This window comes from Natrix helvetica (genome assembly GCF_964273705.1).
Source record: "Natrix helvetica genome assembly, chromosome: Z".
NCBI classification, from domain to species: domain Eukaryota; kingdom Metazoa; phylum Chordata; class Lepidosauria; order Squamata; family Natricidae; genus Natrix; species Natrix helvetica.
Genome location: NC_138554.1, coordinates 37,497,146 through 37,514,582, shown reverse-complemented (window position 1 = coordinate 37,514,582; position 17,437 = coordinate 37,497,146). Strand labels below are relative to the sequence as shown.

General features: G+C 38.8%; 1 protein-coding gene across 6 annotated transcripts in view; it reads left to right on the top strand.

Moving 5' to 3' along the window:
* PPFIA3 (PTPRF interacting protein alpha 3) overlaps positions 1 to 17,437 on the top strand; it is a 72,172-nt gene that overhangs the window by 28,802 nt on the left and 25,933 nt on the right. For 4 of the 6 annotated variants that reach the window (XM_081932501.1, XM_081932500.1, XM_081932499.1 and 1 more), the window contains exons 5-17: positions 572 to 646; positions 4,255 to 4,335; positions 5,819 to 6,037; positions 7,673 to 7,819; positions 8,073 to 8,207; positions 8,386 to 8,469; positions 8,877 to 9,008; positions 9,686 to 9,748; positions 9,962 to 10,041; positions 10,511 to 10,655; positions 14,127 to 14,311; positions 15,139 to 15,361; positions 16,990 to 17,153. In XM_081932501.1, coding sequence (XP_081788627.1) covers positions 572 to 646; positions 4,255 to 4,335; positions 5,819 to 6,037; positions 7,673 to 7,819; positions 8,073 to 8,207; positions 8,386 to 8,469; positions 8,877 to 9,008; positions 9,686 to 9,748; positions 9,962 to 10,041; positions 10,511 to 10,655; positions 14,127 to 14,311; positions 15,139 to 15,361; positions 16,990 to 17,153 — 1,733 coding nt within the window. The remainder of the gene's footprint in view (positions 1 to 571; positions 647 to 4,254; positions 4,336 to 5,818; positions 6,038 to 7,672; positions 7,820 to 8,072; positions 8,208 to 8,385; positions 8,470 to 8,876; positions 9,009 to 9,685; positions 9,749 to 9,961; positions 10,042 to 10,510; positions 10,656 to 14,126; positions 14,312 to 15,138; positions 15,362 to 16,989; positions 17,154 to 17,437) is intronic. The other 2 variants (XM_081932502.1, XM_081932503.1) reach the window with 2 other exon arrangements.

Sequence of the window (17,437 nt, the reverse complement as noted above, 5' to 3'; positions counted from 1 at the left end):
GTAAACCGCTTAGAGAGGGATGTAAAGCACTGTGAAGCGGTATATAAGTTTAAGTGCTATTGCTAAAACTTCCTTAAATTACATTTTTATTTAACTTTTTGATTTATTTGTTATACTCTAAACTGTTTAAATTGTTCATTAATTCTTCTTCTTTTGGGGGAATGAAGTATAATTAGGTTAAGTTATATTCACCATATAGATTTACAAACTTTTTGTTTGGAAGATCTCTTTTAACTATGAAATCATTGTAAATCCAAAAGTGAGGTTAGACAAACCCAGTATCCTTAAAAAGGCTGCACCAGAGGTTAATGACTTTCCTTGTCTCTCAGTGCTCAGACCTGCAGGATGAATGCTGTCTGTGATCTTGTGAAAGCAATTATGTGGCACTTAAGAGAGTAATTTCTTGTCCTTTTCTTGTTCAGATAGGTTCTATTGGATTGAGCTAGTCCATATATTGTCACCACAGTGGCATTTCTGGTGTTTCAGAGACATCTAGTTCACCATTTTCTCACCTGGAAGTCCAGCTATTCCTTTATTACTTCACTAATTGTAACTATCTTATTCATGGCAGGTTCGAGAACGGCTGCGAGTGGCATTAGAGCGTGTTGCAGTATTAGAGGAGGAGCTGGAAATATCTAATCAAGAGGTAAGAAAGAGGTCTTCTTTCTATCTTTAGGGATATTATGGGCACCTAAAGAATACTCCAGAAATACTTTGTCATACAAATGTAATCTGGGGAGTCTTTGAATATCAGTCATTTCACATGAGAAACCAGTGATTTCACATGAAAAATCAGTGATTACACAAGAGAATTGTTTCTTTGGAGATTTTGTTGTGAATATAATGGAAGGCGAGATAGCACATAAATGTAAATTGGGTTGTTGCCCGAGGCTTATTACTTGAAAACAAATTATTTAATATATTTTCAGAGTATTTCCAGAGGTCCAAATTTAATAATCATGTCCAGGTGTTTATTGTTTGAACTTGCTTTTCTATGTAGGCTTATGGGGCTGAGATGCTTTGTTTAAAAAAATATCATTGGCTATTAAAGATGTTTATTTATTCCAGTCAACTTCTACAGAGTATCTGATAGCCGGATCTTTACTTTTATACTTACAACTGTAGATCTGTGACCACAGAATTATCTCAAAAATTCAGTTATTGACTTATCTCATCTCTAAAGCCATAATTCAAGTAGTTAATGTGAAATACAGTTTATAGACTTTAGAGGACAGTTCATTTCTTGCACTAAGCTAGTGGTGTCAAAGGCCCAGGGTCCAGATCCGGCCCACAGGGTGCTTAGATCTGGTCAGTGGGGCACCCTGCAAACAGTGAAGGACCAGTCTGCGATGCCTCTGCCAGTGAAAATGGAGCTCAGAGGGCTACCATCCTTAGCTCTGTTTTTGCTGGCAGACGTTTGCAGGAGGCCATCACAGCCAAAAACGGAACTTGCGAAGGCCACAAGCTGTAGTCCCAAGCTCCATTTTTGCTGGCAGAGGGTTGCAGGAGGCTGTCACAGCCAAAAATGGAGCTCAGGAGCCCATTTTTGCTGGCAGAATGTTCGGGCCACCACATGCACCCCCAACACAAGTGATGTCGAACTGGCAATGTCCACCCTGGCCATGTCCACCCCGGCCCCCTAAGGTCAAACACAACCCTGATGTGGCCTTCAAGGTATTCGAGTTTGACACCCCTGCACTAAGCTATAACGTGGTTTGGGTTTAGCTTAGAATCTTATTGAAACCTATTCAGAAGCTAAACTGATATACTTTGTTGAAATTTGGGTAGCAGAGAAAGAATTGTAGAGCTGTTTCAGCTATGATTCTTTGAATTCTCAGTGCAGCATCTATCCAGCTTGTGAGTGCTAAAAGCAGGGAAGGTGCTATGGGCCAAGAGATTGCTATCTTGCTTCCTAGAAAAACTCCCCAATCTGGGAAGGATTCTAAGTCGGGTTGCCAGGTCTGCTTCCAAAAAAATAGCGGACAAGCGGGAGGGAACTTGTCCTTTGCGAGTTCATTTTCCTGATCCGAAATAAGGTTCCAGATAACCTTATGGCACTCATCAGATCCAAGAGAAATAAAATACGATTTTAGAGGTATCCAGTTTTTGGTGAACAGATTTGTTCATTCCATAAATGACCAATGCATTATCTGCTGAGTAAGCTGAAACATTATTTATTTCCAATTCATTATCACTAAGAAGTCGACCCAGCTGATTTTTTATTGATGTAGAATCTTCGAAAGAATCCTCACAAAAGTCTAAAATTTTCACACACAGTCCTTCTTCACAAGTAAAATATTGTGCAACAACGGGATACATTTTGCGATGTCCTTTGTTTGATGCGTCAGTGGAGAGAGAAAATAGAATTCCAGTTTTAAGATCATTGAGAACCAACTCAATAGAAAAAGGATACAAAACCTCATTGACAATAGCTGATGATTTGGTTTTTCCACAAGACATCTTTTTTTACAATTTCTGAATCATCAAAAATTTGCTTCATTAACTTAATATTGCATTACCAATAATACCGCTACTGAGTGTTTCAAAACATACCTATCCAACTAAGAAAAAAGTATAATATAAAAATAATAGGTAAATGCGAGTTAAGAAAAACAGTATGTAAATAATTTTATATACTTTTATTAAATGTCTTGTGAAACAATTGAGTATGATTAATAATTTTTTCGGAGAATCGAGTTGAATGGATATTCGATCTTTGTCTCATTCTAACTTATGAAAAAAAAGACAAAACGCGATTATCCTATCCTTATTCTCTTAGACTGTACAGCTTTAGATTGCGTACCATTTCATCATAAAGCTTTTAAATAAAAAAAAATGTCCACTATTTTGTGAAAAAAATAATAAACATAATGTGAAAAAAGCGGACTGTCTGTTCAAATAGTGGACACCTGGCAACCCTAATTCTAAGACCTTTTACCCAACACTTGACTAAGGAGACATGCTAAGGGTATTGTTGGTAAGTCACCATCCTGTTGTGCTTCAGCTTCATTTGAAGTATGTAGTCTCAAATATGAAGTTGGAAAACTCCAGGGTAGTATTTTAGAGGATTTTAGCAATCACCCTAAGGTACTTTGCATAAGGTTAGCTCAAAGTTTCATGATCTCAGTGACAATTTCTATCTGAGTCTATCTCAAACTGTTATTAGACTTAAGACATAAAATAAAGTACACTGTGACATGGGTTTTATCTCTCCTTGAGAAAGAAGCAGCCTGGAATTACCATGTTGAGTTATAATTCTCCTTTGTCATGGCCACATCATCATCTGATGAATATGGTCACATTTTGCCATACTTTCTGTTGCATGGTCTTTTCTTGAAAATATAACATTCACATGGAATTTGAGACTTGGGAAGAAGGACAAGATGTATCATTGTTTAGCCTTCTACATGAGCTCTTGATCATTGCTTATCTTGGCTTATTTGGAAGAACTGAAGGGACGAATGTCTTCATCTTTGTATGATAGAGTGGGACTGTTGGAGGCAATCATCTGCCCATTCCAGAAGAGTTCACCTTTGGATATTCATATTTTAGGTAACAACTGTTCAGTCACAAATAGCCTTTTTGAGCAAGATGCTTGAGAGATTGGAATTTGTGCTGCTGCAGATATTTTTGGAGGACACCACTTGTGTTGGCCTTTTTCAGTTAAGTTCTTCAGTTTTGAGATAGATAGGTAGATAATCCTTTACAGAAAAAAGACAAAAGAAATGCAACTTCACTGATCCTCCTTGATCTCTTAGGAGCTTTTGATTTCCACTACATATTGAAGTTGATATTCTTGTAGACCAATTTTGAGAATTGTTTTAAAGTAGTTATACTGCAACTTTCAGGAAGATTTCATAAAGTATTGGGTTATGGTACAATTACAAAGCCTGATAGTTATATCATGGGTACCAGAAGACACTTGTTTATTACTTTGTGGGAACTGGCCACATTGACTTTTTGAACAAATCACCGTTACATAAAATCTTGACATGTTCCTATGGATGAATGCAGTTAGAGAATCTAGATGAAAATTCATGATAATGAAACAGTGTAGACATAACATTTTATGCTGGAACGTATGGGTAGTAATCAGTATGTAATGTTGGCAATAAATTCTCCATGCTAAAAGAATCTTCACTGTTACTGAAAGGTTGTCCTGGTTGTCATCTATTTCTTATTCATTAAAATTAATTGTATGTAATTCTACATATCTCATTTTTAAAAATTTCATTACCTCTTTCCAATCTGCAGTCTCTTTCCCTTCGAGAGCAGCTTGCCCGACGCCGATCTGGCCTAGATGATTCCAGCAAAGAAGGAGATGCCCAATTATGTGTAAGTGGATCTAGAAGGCAAATTTGAGGGAAATCAGAAAAGGATAGTAGAAAGAATGGTGAAATGGTATAGGGCTTCCTGCTGAAATGGTTTAGGGCCTGAGCAGAGGGTTGGGCTTGAAGATCTCCAAGATCCCTTCCCAACTCTGTTATTCTATTAAAAGTTGGTTAGATGAAGCATGCATATTCATTGTGCCCTTCTATGGAGACATTTTTAATTTTTATTGGGTTATGAAAACTTCTTATATAGCAATTGTGAGGTATTTTGTTTGTTGAATGTCCCTAATTGCTCTGGACATTTTTTTTAATTTAAGTTCCTTCTTGCTCTTTATGAAATGAAATGAAATGAAATTTAATTTGTTAGCCGCACCCTCTCCAAAAGGACTCGGGGCGGCGTACAATAAAACACATACAATATACATATATATACAATACATATACAAATACAAATAAACACATACACGTACATGTACATGGAGGAGGTAACACTCATAAAATATATATAAAATAGAATTAAAATAACTATTTAAAACACCCTCAGTTAAAATTACAAAATTTAAAAAAACCGTCAGGAGCAATAGGATAAAACTATGGTTGAGCCAGGCCAGCTAATTGGAAGAGGTGGGTCTTGAGCTTTACACGGAAGGAGCGGAGATCAGAGGTAATCCTGATATCAGGGGGGAGGTCATTCCACAGGGATGGGCCCGCCACAGAGAAGGCTCTGCTCCTAGGCGTCGCCCCCCCTGACACTGTTTGGCGGACGGCACCTGGAGAAGTCCCTCTCTGTGCGAGCAAATTGGTCGTAGGGATGTATGGGGCAGGATGCGATCCCGCAGATAACTAGGTCCTATGCCATGGAGCGCTTTAAAGATCGTTATCAGAACCTTGAAACGCACCCGATAGACCACAGGAAGCCAGTGCAGCTCGCGCAGGAGAGGTGTTACATGGGAGTACCTAGTATCACCCGCGCAGCCGCATTCTGGACCAACTGCAGTCTCCGAGTGCATCTCAAGGGAAGCCCCATGTAGAGAGCAGCCTTACTTCCTCCTAACATCAAGTTTCACTAATAGTGAATCATTAGGGCTCCAGGAATTGCAAAGGGACCTTGGGGATTACTCTTAGCTTTAAGGCATCTTGATTTTTAGTGTGCTTCATGTGAGAAAGTCAAAAGGAGATTATAAAATGTGAGCTTAACATGTGACTGTGTGTAGATAATGTGGCAGTGCTGTTTCTTCTGACACCAATCTAATCATATAAATGAGTTTTTTTTAAAAAAATCCCTCTGCCTCCCCAGAAATGTCACTGATTTAAGATAGGTTGTTTTTTTTTTTTTTTGCATACAGAGCATGATCATTATATGTTATTTATAGGCCTCACTTATGCAGTGAACATGAAGAGTGGGGGGGGGAGGAGAGGGAAATGTTCATATCAAGCAGAATTAATTTATAATACATGAATCTCTTTTTACTTTCTTTTTTCTTTAGGCCAATGGATCTGGGGCTCTTGATTTGGGGCGTGGAGGTCGGGAATCTGAGCTAGAAGAGGTTTTGGAGCGCCAGAGAGGAGAACTATCCCAGTTGAAAGAAAGACTTACCATGCTCTGTCGGCAGATGGCAGAGCTGGAGGAAGAGTTAGCCACAGCTCAACGAGATGTTATTAAGTCTGAAGAAATTAATGCCAAGTTACAAAGAGATCTCAAGGAGGTAAAAGGCAATAATTGGTATTCCATTATACTTTATGGCAGTTTACCTCTTATCTAGATCAAGTGTTTAATCTGACCTCTTATGGGTATGATGAAAGTGCATCTTTCTTACTTAATATGAGTAAGACCTTTGGCAATCTAGACCTATCAAGAGGGCACTAAGATAGGCAGGTCTGCAATAAACAAATACTCAAATGTCTCAGCTTATGAAATTCAGAAGATGGGAATAATTTGGAGAGAGTTTTTCAGAGAAACATGTTACTCAACTAATGGATTCCTACAGCATAACAGGTTATGAAAATGGAGGAGGCCAATATAATAATAAGGAGTTTTTCAGAAGGGATTGGTGTTATAATAGCCAATAATGTAAGGCTGTATATGAAGCTAAGTGGCATCTATACATAAAATACTAGACAACCCCATGAATGAAGGCCAATATATGTGTCCTAGGATAATGTTGCAGGATCCAATCTGGGTCAGTCACCAGGACCAGAAGTTTTGTCTTCCAAGTTTTTGGACTCATACTGGAGAGAAATTCCTTGAAGATGAGCTCCAGTTCAAGTCCGCAAGCTTGTAGAACCTATGACCCATTGGGACAGAGATTCCTCAATGCCTTCAACAATAGTAGAGCTCTAATGCACTGGAAAAATTCTTTAAAATTCAGAAACATATTCCCCTTGAAATATCCCATACTGAACTATATAGCACAGTCAAATATTAGTAGTGGACTACAGGAAATGCTTTATGACATTTTGTATTATATCACAAAATACTTTATTATAATTTTTATGTCATAAACATTTTATAAAATTTAACAAATTTTAATAGCATGGACTCACAGATTCTGGATCTTTGACGCATTTCATAAATTAGCCCATTTGAAGTACTTTGATTAAAAACATTTTGGCCTATGGTGGACCTTTTCACCCAGTTAATGGTTACAGCCACAAGAGGTTTAGTAGTAGTATATAGGTGGAATCTCATAAAGCTTTAGAGAAAGCAAAGAAAACATTGTAAAAATGATCAATATTTACTTAATGATCTCATGAGTTACTTAACAACTGCAGTGATTTGCTTAATAACTCTAGCAAAAAGGTCATCAATTCACTTCACCACCACCTCACTCAGCAATGGAAATTCTTATTGCAATTGTGGTCATAAATTGAGGACTAACTGTATGCTAAGTGGCTTCATGTCATGAAATGTATAGTTTTTGCATGTAATAGGCAAATTAGCTGAAAAGTAATAGAATATGTAAGAATGTAATCTAAATATACAAAATATAATCTTAATTTCATTCATAATTAATAAGTGGAGAATCTGGGCAGAGGTTTATTATATTTCCAGACAATTGGAGAGAGTATAGCTCTCTCCGCCTCCTGCCATTTTTAAGAGCAATAGCACTTAGACTTATACACCACTTCATATGCTTTGTAGCCCTATCTAAGCAGCTTACAGTTTATTGCCCCAAATGGTCCTCATTTTACTGAACTTGGAATAATGGAAGACCTTGAGTTGATGTGAATTGAACTGCTGGCAATCGGCAGTCAGCAGAATTAGCCTGCAATGCTGCATTTTAGCCATTGTGCCACCAAGGCTCTTATCCTTTCCTTCTCTCATGTGGTATGGGTAACAGGCATTAGCTCAACGAGAAGATATGGAGGAACGAATTACCACACTAGAAAAACGTTATTTAAGTGCTCAGCGGGAGGCAACATCCCTTCATGATGTCAATGACAAACTGGAAAATGAGTTGGCCAGTAAGGAATCCCTTTACAGACAAGTGAGTTCCTTCTTTTGCCTTTTTGTCATTCTATTTATTACTATTATTGGCTCCAGTATCCCCCTGTTAATGTCTGGTTGATCTTAATATGCATATTCTGCATATCCTGCAGATACGTTGGTAGCTGCCCATTTTCCTCCCTGCTTTTCCATGCATATTGCTAGTGGGTAATACTCAGTTACTTATATGATGATTCACCTTGCAATGTTTTGTTTCTTGACAATCTCTTAAAAATATTTGTTTATCTGTGTAGAGTGAAGAAAAAAATAGGCAGCTACAAGACTGGCTGGAAGATGCCAAGCAGAAACTTCAGCAGACTCTTCAGAAGGCTGAGACTTTACCTGAGATAGAGGCCCAGTTGGCACAGCGAGTAGCTGCCCTTAACAAGGTACTGTGCAAAACAGAGAAGAAATTGAACATACCATCAAGATATGTAGGGAGGGAATGGCCAATGGAAGACTGATTGCTGATGTTTGAGAACAAGTGAAAATTGGAGAAGTGGGAGGATTTTGAGTGTTAAGAGAAACAAAATATGGCTGAATTCTCTCATTCACTTCTTTATCTAGGCAGAGGAGAGGCATGGCAATTTTGAAGAGCGTTTGCGTCAACTTGAAGCACAGCTGGAAGAGAAGAATCAGGAGCTCCAGCGGGTGAGGGCATGAGTAAAAAACTTGGTAGAATTAGATGGATACTGGAAGCGCCAGACTATTGCTGATGAGCTATAGTTCAGTGCACATGCATTGTATGAAAAATGTTCCAATTTAATCTCATGTCTGATTGAAAACAATGGATATTGCTACAAATCCTGGAGAACTGTTCCCTGTCAGTATTGACAATAATATGCTAGATGGACAAATGGTCTTTCTTGGTACAAGACAGCTTCTGATGTTCTATTTCATGTGCAAGGGGAACATAACTGAAATGTATATGGAAAAAAGGGATCCTAGGTGTTATGACACGGGAATCATTAATTATAGAACAAGAGAGTAAGATAGTAGAATGGAGGAATGACCTCCGGACAATCCTTTTAATTTTGTTCTCTCTTTAAAAAAAATAGGCACGCCAAAGGGAGAAAATGAATGATGAACATAACAAGCGCCTCTCAGAAACAGTAGATAAGCTACTATCTGAATCCAATGAACGTCTCCAGTTGCATCTGAAAGAAAGAATGGGGGCACTGGAAGAGAAGGTACATGTTTCTGTAGGCATGAATTAGATTTTTGACGTGGGAATCAGCTGTCTATAAATCAGCTGAGTGAGAATCCAACTAAAGGAACTGCTAGAGGTCAGGAATATCATACCGTGAAACACAAAATAGTAACCACAATCTTTATTTTTCTAAAATAAAATGTACTGGATATTTTGGAGCTTAGGTATTATAGGTAAAAGCATAGTAACTGCTGTTAAAAACAAAACAAAATCTCTTAGCGGCCATTATGGATGGTTTTTGTTTTGTTTAGTCATAAAGATGATAGCCATTATTCTAGCTGCTAAAGAAACTGATCATCCAAGTTCTTGAATAAAAAGAGCCTAATGTTTTGAGAACCAGCAGGTAAGGCTGCTTAGAGACCACTGATTGTCAGTTGGGAATTCTAATCTTAGGTGGGATTTGATTGATGGGTGGGTATTTGTGACAGAAGAAGAGGCAGAAATGGTCATAAGGCAAAAGCTTAAATACTGGTAGAAAAAATCTGAAATTATCCTTCATTTCATAAACTGCTCTAACACAGATTGGTTCTCTCTTGACGAACAGAGGAAATATATTGCATCTGTAGAGAGGAAAGTATGTTGAGTAAAATGTAAAAAATTTACAATGTGTTTACTCTCATTAAATTCTTTTGTTTCTCTCATTTTATCCCCCTTAAGAATACACTAAGTGAGGAAATTGCCAACATGAAGAAAGTACAGGATGAGTTACTGGCAAACAAGGTGAGGAAGATGGCAGATGATAATTGAACTCTGTGTGTGTGTGTGTGTGTGTGTCGGTGTGTTGGGAATCTCTAAGATTAAAATTGGAGAGAAACATGGGGTATGGGGCTGGGTTAATAATGAGGAAAGTTTCCAAGTTATTTAAAGGGTATAATGGAAGGTCAGCTAGGTTGCTTTCCAGAACTGATCTCCTCCTTTGACCATGACTTGCAGGAGCAACTATTGGCTGAGATTGAGAGGATGCAAATGGAGATAGACCAATTACACGGACGCCCAGTCTCTACCTATTCTCGGTAAGGAGGCTTCATGCTTTCAGAAAACCACCAGTGCTCATTGTCAATATCCAAGTTCTCAAACCCTGCTAGATAATTGCTGGGTTCCCACAACATGCTGAACCACTAATTCTCAGTCTATTCTAAACTAATATTTAGTGTTGCAAATCCAGCCAATTATTTTAGTGTTATTGTTAGTTAAAGCTAGAAAGAGTGTTCTATATCTATCGTAAAAATGCCTTTTGTAATATGTTTGGCTTACTCCTTTGCACTTCCTCTCATACCCCCTAGTTTGATGATATTCTGTGCCATGATTACAACATTTCAGAGTTCTTGAAGAATGGGGCTAGTGTTTGTTGGTGGAACCATGTGTAGAAAAAGGGCTGAAGTTTTGATTAAAAGGGGAGCTCTAGAACATGAATAGAATAGATCTTTTCTTCTTCCTCCCTGATTATTCTTGCTCACAGTTCTTTTTCCCTGTTCCACGGAGGTCTCTGCCAGGTAGCGTGCTGGAGTTGCGTTACTTCCAAGCACCCACGCTGCCGGTAGGGACCCACGTGGACCATTACAGCAGTGCTGGTGTGGCAAGACGTTCAAAGAAGGGGCGCTGGACTGTCAAGGATGAGGCTACCAAGGTATGGATTGTCTGCTGACAAATGGATATGCTTATGAAAAAAAACTGAACCAAAATGAAAGGGGTTATCAGGAAGTTTTGAGATGGTATTTGTGAGATGTTTGCTCAGGGTAACTTTCTCTAGCCTGAATTCCTCCAAATGTGATTACTTTACATAAATTTCCAGCCTCTGCATTTGCTGAAAAATTTGAGAATAGGTATCCCAACATATCTGGTTAACTTAATGTAGGTAGTCCTAAGTTTACAACCATTGCTGAACCCAAATTTCTGTTGCTAAGTCAGTCAGTTAGGTGAATTTTGCCCCATTTTAAGACTTTTCCTCCGTAAAGTAAATCATTGCACTTGTTAAGTTAGTGACATGGTTGTTAAGTGAATCTGGCTTCCCCATTGACTTTGCTTGGCAGAAGGTCACAAAAGGTGATCATATGATCCAGGACACAGCAACCGTCATAAATTTAAATCAGTTGCCACTTCAAATGGTCACTAAATGAACTTTTGTAAATGTAAATTTTCACTAAAAAAGCTTATTTCGACTGTCAAATGAACTTTGTCTCACAATTTGTCTAAATATGGATGTTAGCTATTCTGTACACTGAAGCAAGTAGAACCTAAGCTCATTAGATCCCATATCAAAGTTCCTAATAATATGAAGTAATCCTACACCTGAGCTACAGATATTTGTCACTATTGCGAATGAAGTCTGGTCTTTATTATCCATTCAAAGTGGAAACTGAGAAGAGGCATTTTATTTGGCCTGTAACCTAAAGGTGCTTTGCGAAGGATGTTTCTGTGCCGTACCTGAAAATATATAAGTTGCAAATGAAACATTTAAGATTCTAGATTTACCAGAACATCACATTGCTGTTAATTTGGAAATGGACAGCTGACAATTATGGCTCACACTACAGCAGAATCCATGTGTCAGAGAACATCTTTTATTGCAGTTCCTTTTAGAAAATTTCAACAACTCTCTTCCCTACAATTCTTGGCCACACTCATTCTGAAGTTTTAGCAATCCAACTTTTTAAAGAAAATACTCCGCATTGCCTTCTGCCAGTTCATGACTCTAAAACAGATATCCCCTTTAGATGGGTTGCAGTAAAACCCCTATAAGCCCCCAGCAGCATCTGGAAAGCATTGAAATGACGAAAGGAATGGTTCAGCAAGGCTGGGAATTAAATCTGTTTCAACCCTCCTCTCTTATATTTATTCTGTCAGTTGCATTTAATGCCCAGTGAAATCAATGGGACTTGAGAAGTAATTATTTTGTCATTTATTTCATTGAGATTTGTACAACTAATGTCTAGGTCGAGTACACTCACTGCAATAGGATATGGGAAGATGCTGGATGAAGAATAAGAAAGGGCTCTTTTTGGAGGCATCTCAGGAATCTGCATGTCTTTTCTGCATTTTAGACACATAAGGATTTCTTATACTTTTGGAACATTGAATATATAGCTTTTGTTCCATCATGGAGGTAAAAATGTATTTGGGGGCTCCCAGATGCTCTTTACAGCTAGGAATCAATCAGGCAGTCTACTGCCCAGTTTGGGGATATTAGCTGTATTGAAGGGTTGCATATCATACTCTGGAATAAAATATTTATTTTTTTTCCATATGGAGTGTAATTAAATTGAAATATATATGGGTATCCAATCTCCCATAACCCATAATTATACAAACATTAAATATTTTCCTGTAGAATATCAAACCCTTCATATATGTGTAGTATATTGATTTGGGGTTTCATGTTGCTTGCCTAAGTAGAGAATACCTTATTGCCAATAACAGCTGATATATGGGGCACTGATGTTGCAGGGAAATATATTAAACTGAAAAAGGAATAATTAAAGCTGTTAAAACAGGGAAATGAAGAAAGAATGTTATGGAATTACTGAGCTTTCTTTCCATGGTCAAGTGATAGGCTCTGTTGTTTAGAAGTAGACATAGATTCCAGTGGAAAAGATATTGATTTCATTGAATAGGTAGCACAGCTAGAGAAGATAGTACCAAATCTAAGTATGTAGATGTTGCTTTTATAGGACAATGTGCACAGAGCATAGCAATAATTGTAATGTTTTGCTTTCCATTTTCCATGCTGTACTCATTCTTATTTTGTTTCTGTTCCTTTTTTGTGTGTGTGTACTCCATCTGCCACTGGACATACACCTGGTAAGTATCTTCCTTTAGAGGAATGAGTAGTAAAACAGTACTGGCAATTGGAAAAAGGGTAATCTTATAGAAGATTATGGAAGTGGTCTCCAACCCCCAGTTCCTGAACTGGTACCGGGCCGCAGCATGCCAGAAACTGGGCTGCGCAAACAAGCAAAGCCCTATCCACTAGATACAGGCAGCATGCGAAACTACATCCCCTCTGGTCCGTGAGAAAACCTGTCCCCATAGAACTGTTTCCTGGTGCCCAAAAAGTTGTGGGCCGCTGTCTTATGGGCATATTGCTATCTACTGACGCTGGATAGCCTTTATCGGTGTTTTTCATGTCTGTGTAGTAGGAATTGTTAATCTTTTCAAGCACCAGATACCTGTCCTTCTGAGGTTTTTTCCAAAGTGTCTAAGCTCATCTGATGGTGCTAAATTTCATAAGGTCTTGTACTAGGATCATGCATAGCAATTGGCAGATGATACAAAAGGGTGCAAAATAGGGTATAGGTTAGAAAATAGAAGCTGAATTCAAAATTTTCTTTGTATGTTAGAAAGGTGGACTGAAAAATAAAATAAAGGGGAGAGGAGGGGTTGGGAGGGGACAGGAGAGGAGAGGTGAGACAAATGTAAAGTTTTACTCTTTGGGAAAAAGCAACTAAAAGCACAGGAGATAGAAATAGGAATGAAAAGTACAATGAAGACCTTCTTAGAGTTATAAGTGATCACAAGTTGAATGTGAATCAGCACTGTGACACAACTGTCAAAAAAAGGTAAACACAATTTTAGGCTGCATTAATAAAATTTACATTTTAAATCAGAGGCACTAATAATAGTCCTATTGCAATCTGTATCAGTCAGATTCAGTCTCAAATACTGCATGCAGTTCTGGTAACGAATGTTTGGGTCTTATAGAGAAATAATGGAATGAGAGAAGATGGTATGCAGGGCTATGATAGCATTTTTCAAGTCCATGAAAATGCGCCATAAGTAAAGTCAAAATAATTCCTCTGTATTGCTGTAGTACAGAAGATGGAATAACACAAAGCAAGTCATGGTTCAATATCATGTTATAAAAGCAGTTTAGAGTGGAATTGTACAATTTCATGTAATCTCATGAACTGTGGTTTTAAATTTTGGGTGGGATGGGAGACTTCAGTGTGATCTTCACATTGTGAGCATCCTGATTCTTATGGGTGTCCGTTTGTGGTTCCTGCTTTCTATTAACTAACCAAGAAAGATGAGATTAGACTTTCTCTTACCATCTGTTTTTCTTTCTTGACAGTCCTTTCCCCACCACCCCACCCCAATTCAGGAGTGGGAGAGGGCTCAGCAGGCAGCTGGAGGCTCCTTTGAGGGTGGGCTGGATGGTTCGGATGAGGATGAACGTGATCCTCTCTTCAGCTCAGCTGATCTGCTGTCTCCCAGCGGACAGGCTGATGTACAGACCTTGGCCATCATGCTACAAGAGCAACTGGAAGCCATTAACAAAGAGATCAAGTGAGTTGTCCTTCCCAGACATAGCATGTGCAGCATGCATGTGCAACTTCTTTTTTCCTGAATTATAACTCTCTGCATTCCTGCTTGCTTGACCCAGGTGTTTTTGTGCCCTACGTTTTCTCTTGAAACGATTTCACAGTTTTAAGGCTTTTCCTAAGTACAATGCCCTGTGTTTTCAGCACATGTCCCAATGCCCATGTCCCAATGCTCATCTATATATGATAAACATATCAAGAGAGTACCGATTTAGTTCCTGAACAGACCAATTTTTTTGCTTTTAAATGATACATTTCCTTTAGGTGGTATGATAATGTGCACCCTACATTGCTACCAAAGGGAGGGTCTCTTTCCATCCAGCCCTGTATTGATTGTGCTAGAGCAGGGGTGTCAAACTCACGCCATCAAGGTGGCATCATGTGACATATTGGGACTGTCCCCCCCACCCCTTTGTTAAACTGGCTGTGGGCCTGGCCAGCGCAAGATGCATCTGGCCAGTGGGCCCGGAGTTTGTCAGCCCTGTGCTAGAGGAATATCAAAAGCAATATCCATTTTATATATATATAGGATATGGAACTGTTTCTCAACTAGCAATTTTAAGATATGTTATTACAAATATTACTTACAATTATTATTTAGAATTATTTATATATTGCTCTACACCACAAGGGCAAATAGCTAGTGGATTAAGGACTAAACAAAACACAGTTACTCCATTTAATTTCATGATGGTAGAGTATAGTGCAAGTATAATTTTTAGAAGAGAAGGTAAAACACATTACGCTGATCACCCACAAGTTACCATATTTTTTCTTTGCTGGCTATACAAGACTGATCCAAGAGGAGAAAGAATCCACTGAACAGCGAGCAGAGGAGATTGAGAGCCGAGTAACCAGTGCCAGTCTGGATGGATCCTTGGGGCGCTACCGTTCAGGCACTTCCATTCCTCCCTCTGTCACCAGTTCAACTCTTGCCAGCCCTTCTCCCCCCAGCAGTGGCCATTCTACACCTCGCTTGGCACCCCACAGTCCTGCTCGTGATGGAGAAAAAATGGTACATTGTAAATAGATCTAGGCAGGAGATGGCTGCACATAGCTGCATTCATACAGTTGTTTCATTGCAGAAACATTGATGTTAATCACCAAAGGGTGTACTGTAGCGGATAAGAGGTTCAACTAGGACTATAAAAGCCCAGGTTCCATCTTCAGCTGTAGAGTTCCATGTCACTATTTCTCAGTCTCGCAGGGTTGTTGTTATACAGAAAAAGGGAGAAGGGGGCCATAACACAAGCACATCCTTCCTTTCACTCACGTATCAAATATTTTACCCACTTCACATCCCTCTTCCTCTTCCCAACCTACTGCAGATATATAGGAGCAAGAAGGTAGCGATCTATTCTCCAGCATTTGTTTGATTATCTTCTGCTTGAACCAATGTTTATCACAGTGAGCCACAGTGGCACAGTGATTAGAGAGCAGTACTGCAGGCTACTTCTGCTGCCTGCTAGCTGCTTGCAATTTGGCAGTTCAAATCTCACCAGGCTCTAGGTTGACTCAGCCTTCTATCCTTCTGAGGTGTGTAAAATGAGGACCCAAATTGTTGAGGGCAATATGCTGACTCTGTAAACCACTTAAGGCTGTAAAAGCACAGTGAAGCGGTGTATAAGTCTAAGTGGTATTGCTATCAATAGTAAAAGAAAATACCGGTTTACTTCTGGTGGCTCCTTTTATCTTGTTCATCCACTCTCTACTAGAAAACTGGCCAGGACTCTCTCTACTCCCAGAATGCACATATTTTGTTTTCAAGGGCTGCATGTGGTGTCCAAGTCACAGGTTGTCCATTTGGGATTATGCAGTGTAGTCCCAGTTCTTCAATGGTACAGAGACCTTTCCCCATACTATCATTTAGCTACAAGTGTTAGGGAATAAATCCCAATTTTCAAGGGTCCAGATATTGGTTTTGAAGGCAATAATAAAAGTTTACCTGACATCTAAAGTGGCCATTATTAGAAACAGTAGGGATTAGATAGGCCTTTGGCTTGCTTTGTTCAGCCTTCTCCTCTTGTGGGCAAATGTCACTTGTTTAAAACAAAATCTTTTTTTAATTGGTCAGTTACTTGTGGTGCATGTGTGTTTAGAGCTTATTGTCATTGTTATTGCAATAATCGGAAGGACATCAAAAGAGAGGTATATAAAAGAGAAACCTAATTTATGAACAGTTAGTTCAGCTAAATTACTTTTATATTGTTTGTAGCCCAGATGTGGCTAAATTTATGCTTCTTAAATTAGTAAGGGTTTTGTGTAGGACATAGAAATAAGGAATAAGGTTCCCCTCAACATATGTTCAGTCTATAAAATGATCTAATTGCAGAATTAATTTTCTGGTTTTCTGGCTATAAATCCTGATTTTCTCATAAACTTCAGCAGCAGCCAATTTTAGAGCAATACTCTCAAATTCTTGTTGAGGTTGTTAAACAAGGAATCAAAACCATCTGCAGTAATTGCCATAATTTTAAAACAAGAGTTTCAAAAATGAGATATTACATTGCACAATTTTAGTCCCAAGAGTTTGTGACCTTCACTCCTATGCAACTTGAGAAGCTCCCAGAGAGCAGCATCTTCCTCCTCATCAGACAACAATGACAAATGGATTGTTTTTATACCATTTTCTCCTCCCGGCAGAACCATGTTGCCAAGGAAGAGATGCGAAGCTCTGAGGAGAAGGCCTTAGCATTATGCGAACCCCCAACACCTGCAACTCCCCGTACAATGCGTCTTGAACGTATGACTCAAGCATTAGCTCTACAGGCTGGAGCCCTGGAAGATGGCAGGGACCTGAGGACCAGGTAGGGGCTGGCATTTTATGTTTTTTTTTAAGGATGTGACAGAAAGGAACAAACAGGCCAGAAAGTCAGGTACCTTGCCTCCAAGAGGTCCACAGCTGAGCTCCACCACCTGGACAGGTGGATTTATTTCAATTGTACCTAGTTGAACTTAATTACATTAGAACAAAGTGTCAAAGTCCAACTTCTAGGCTCAAAACTGTTGCTTTATTAGAAATGCAAAGCTCAACCAAAATAAAGGTGCATTGGATGTGTTCCCTACCATGAGTTATTTGTAAAAATAATAA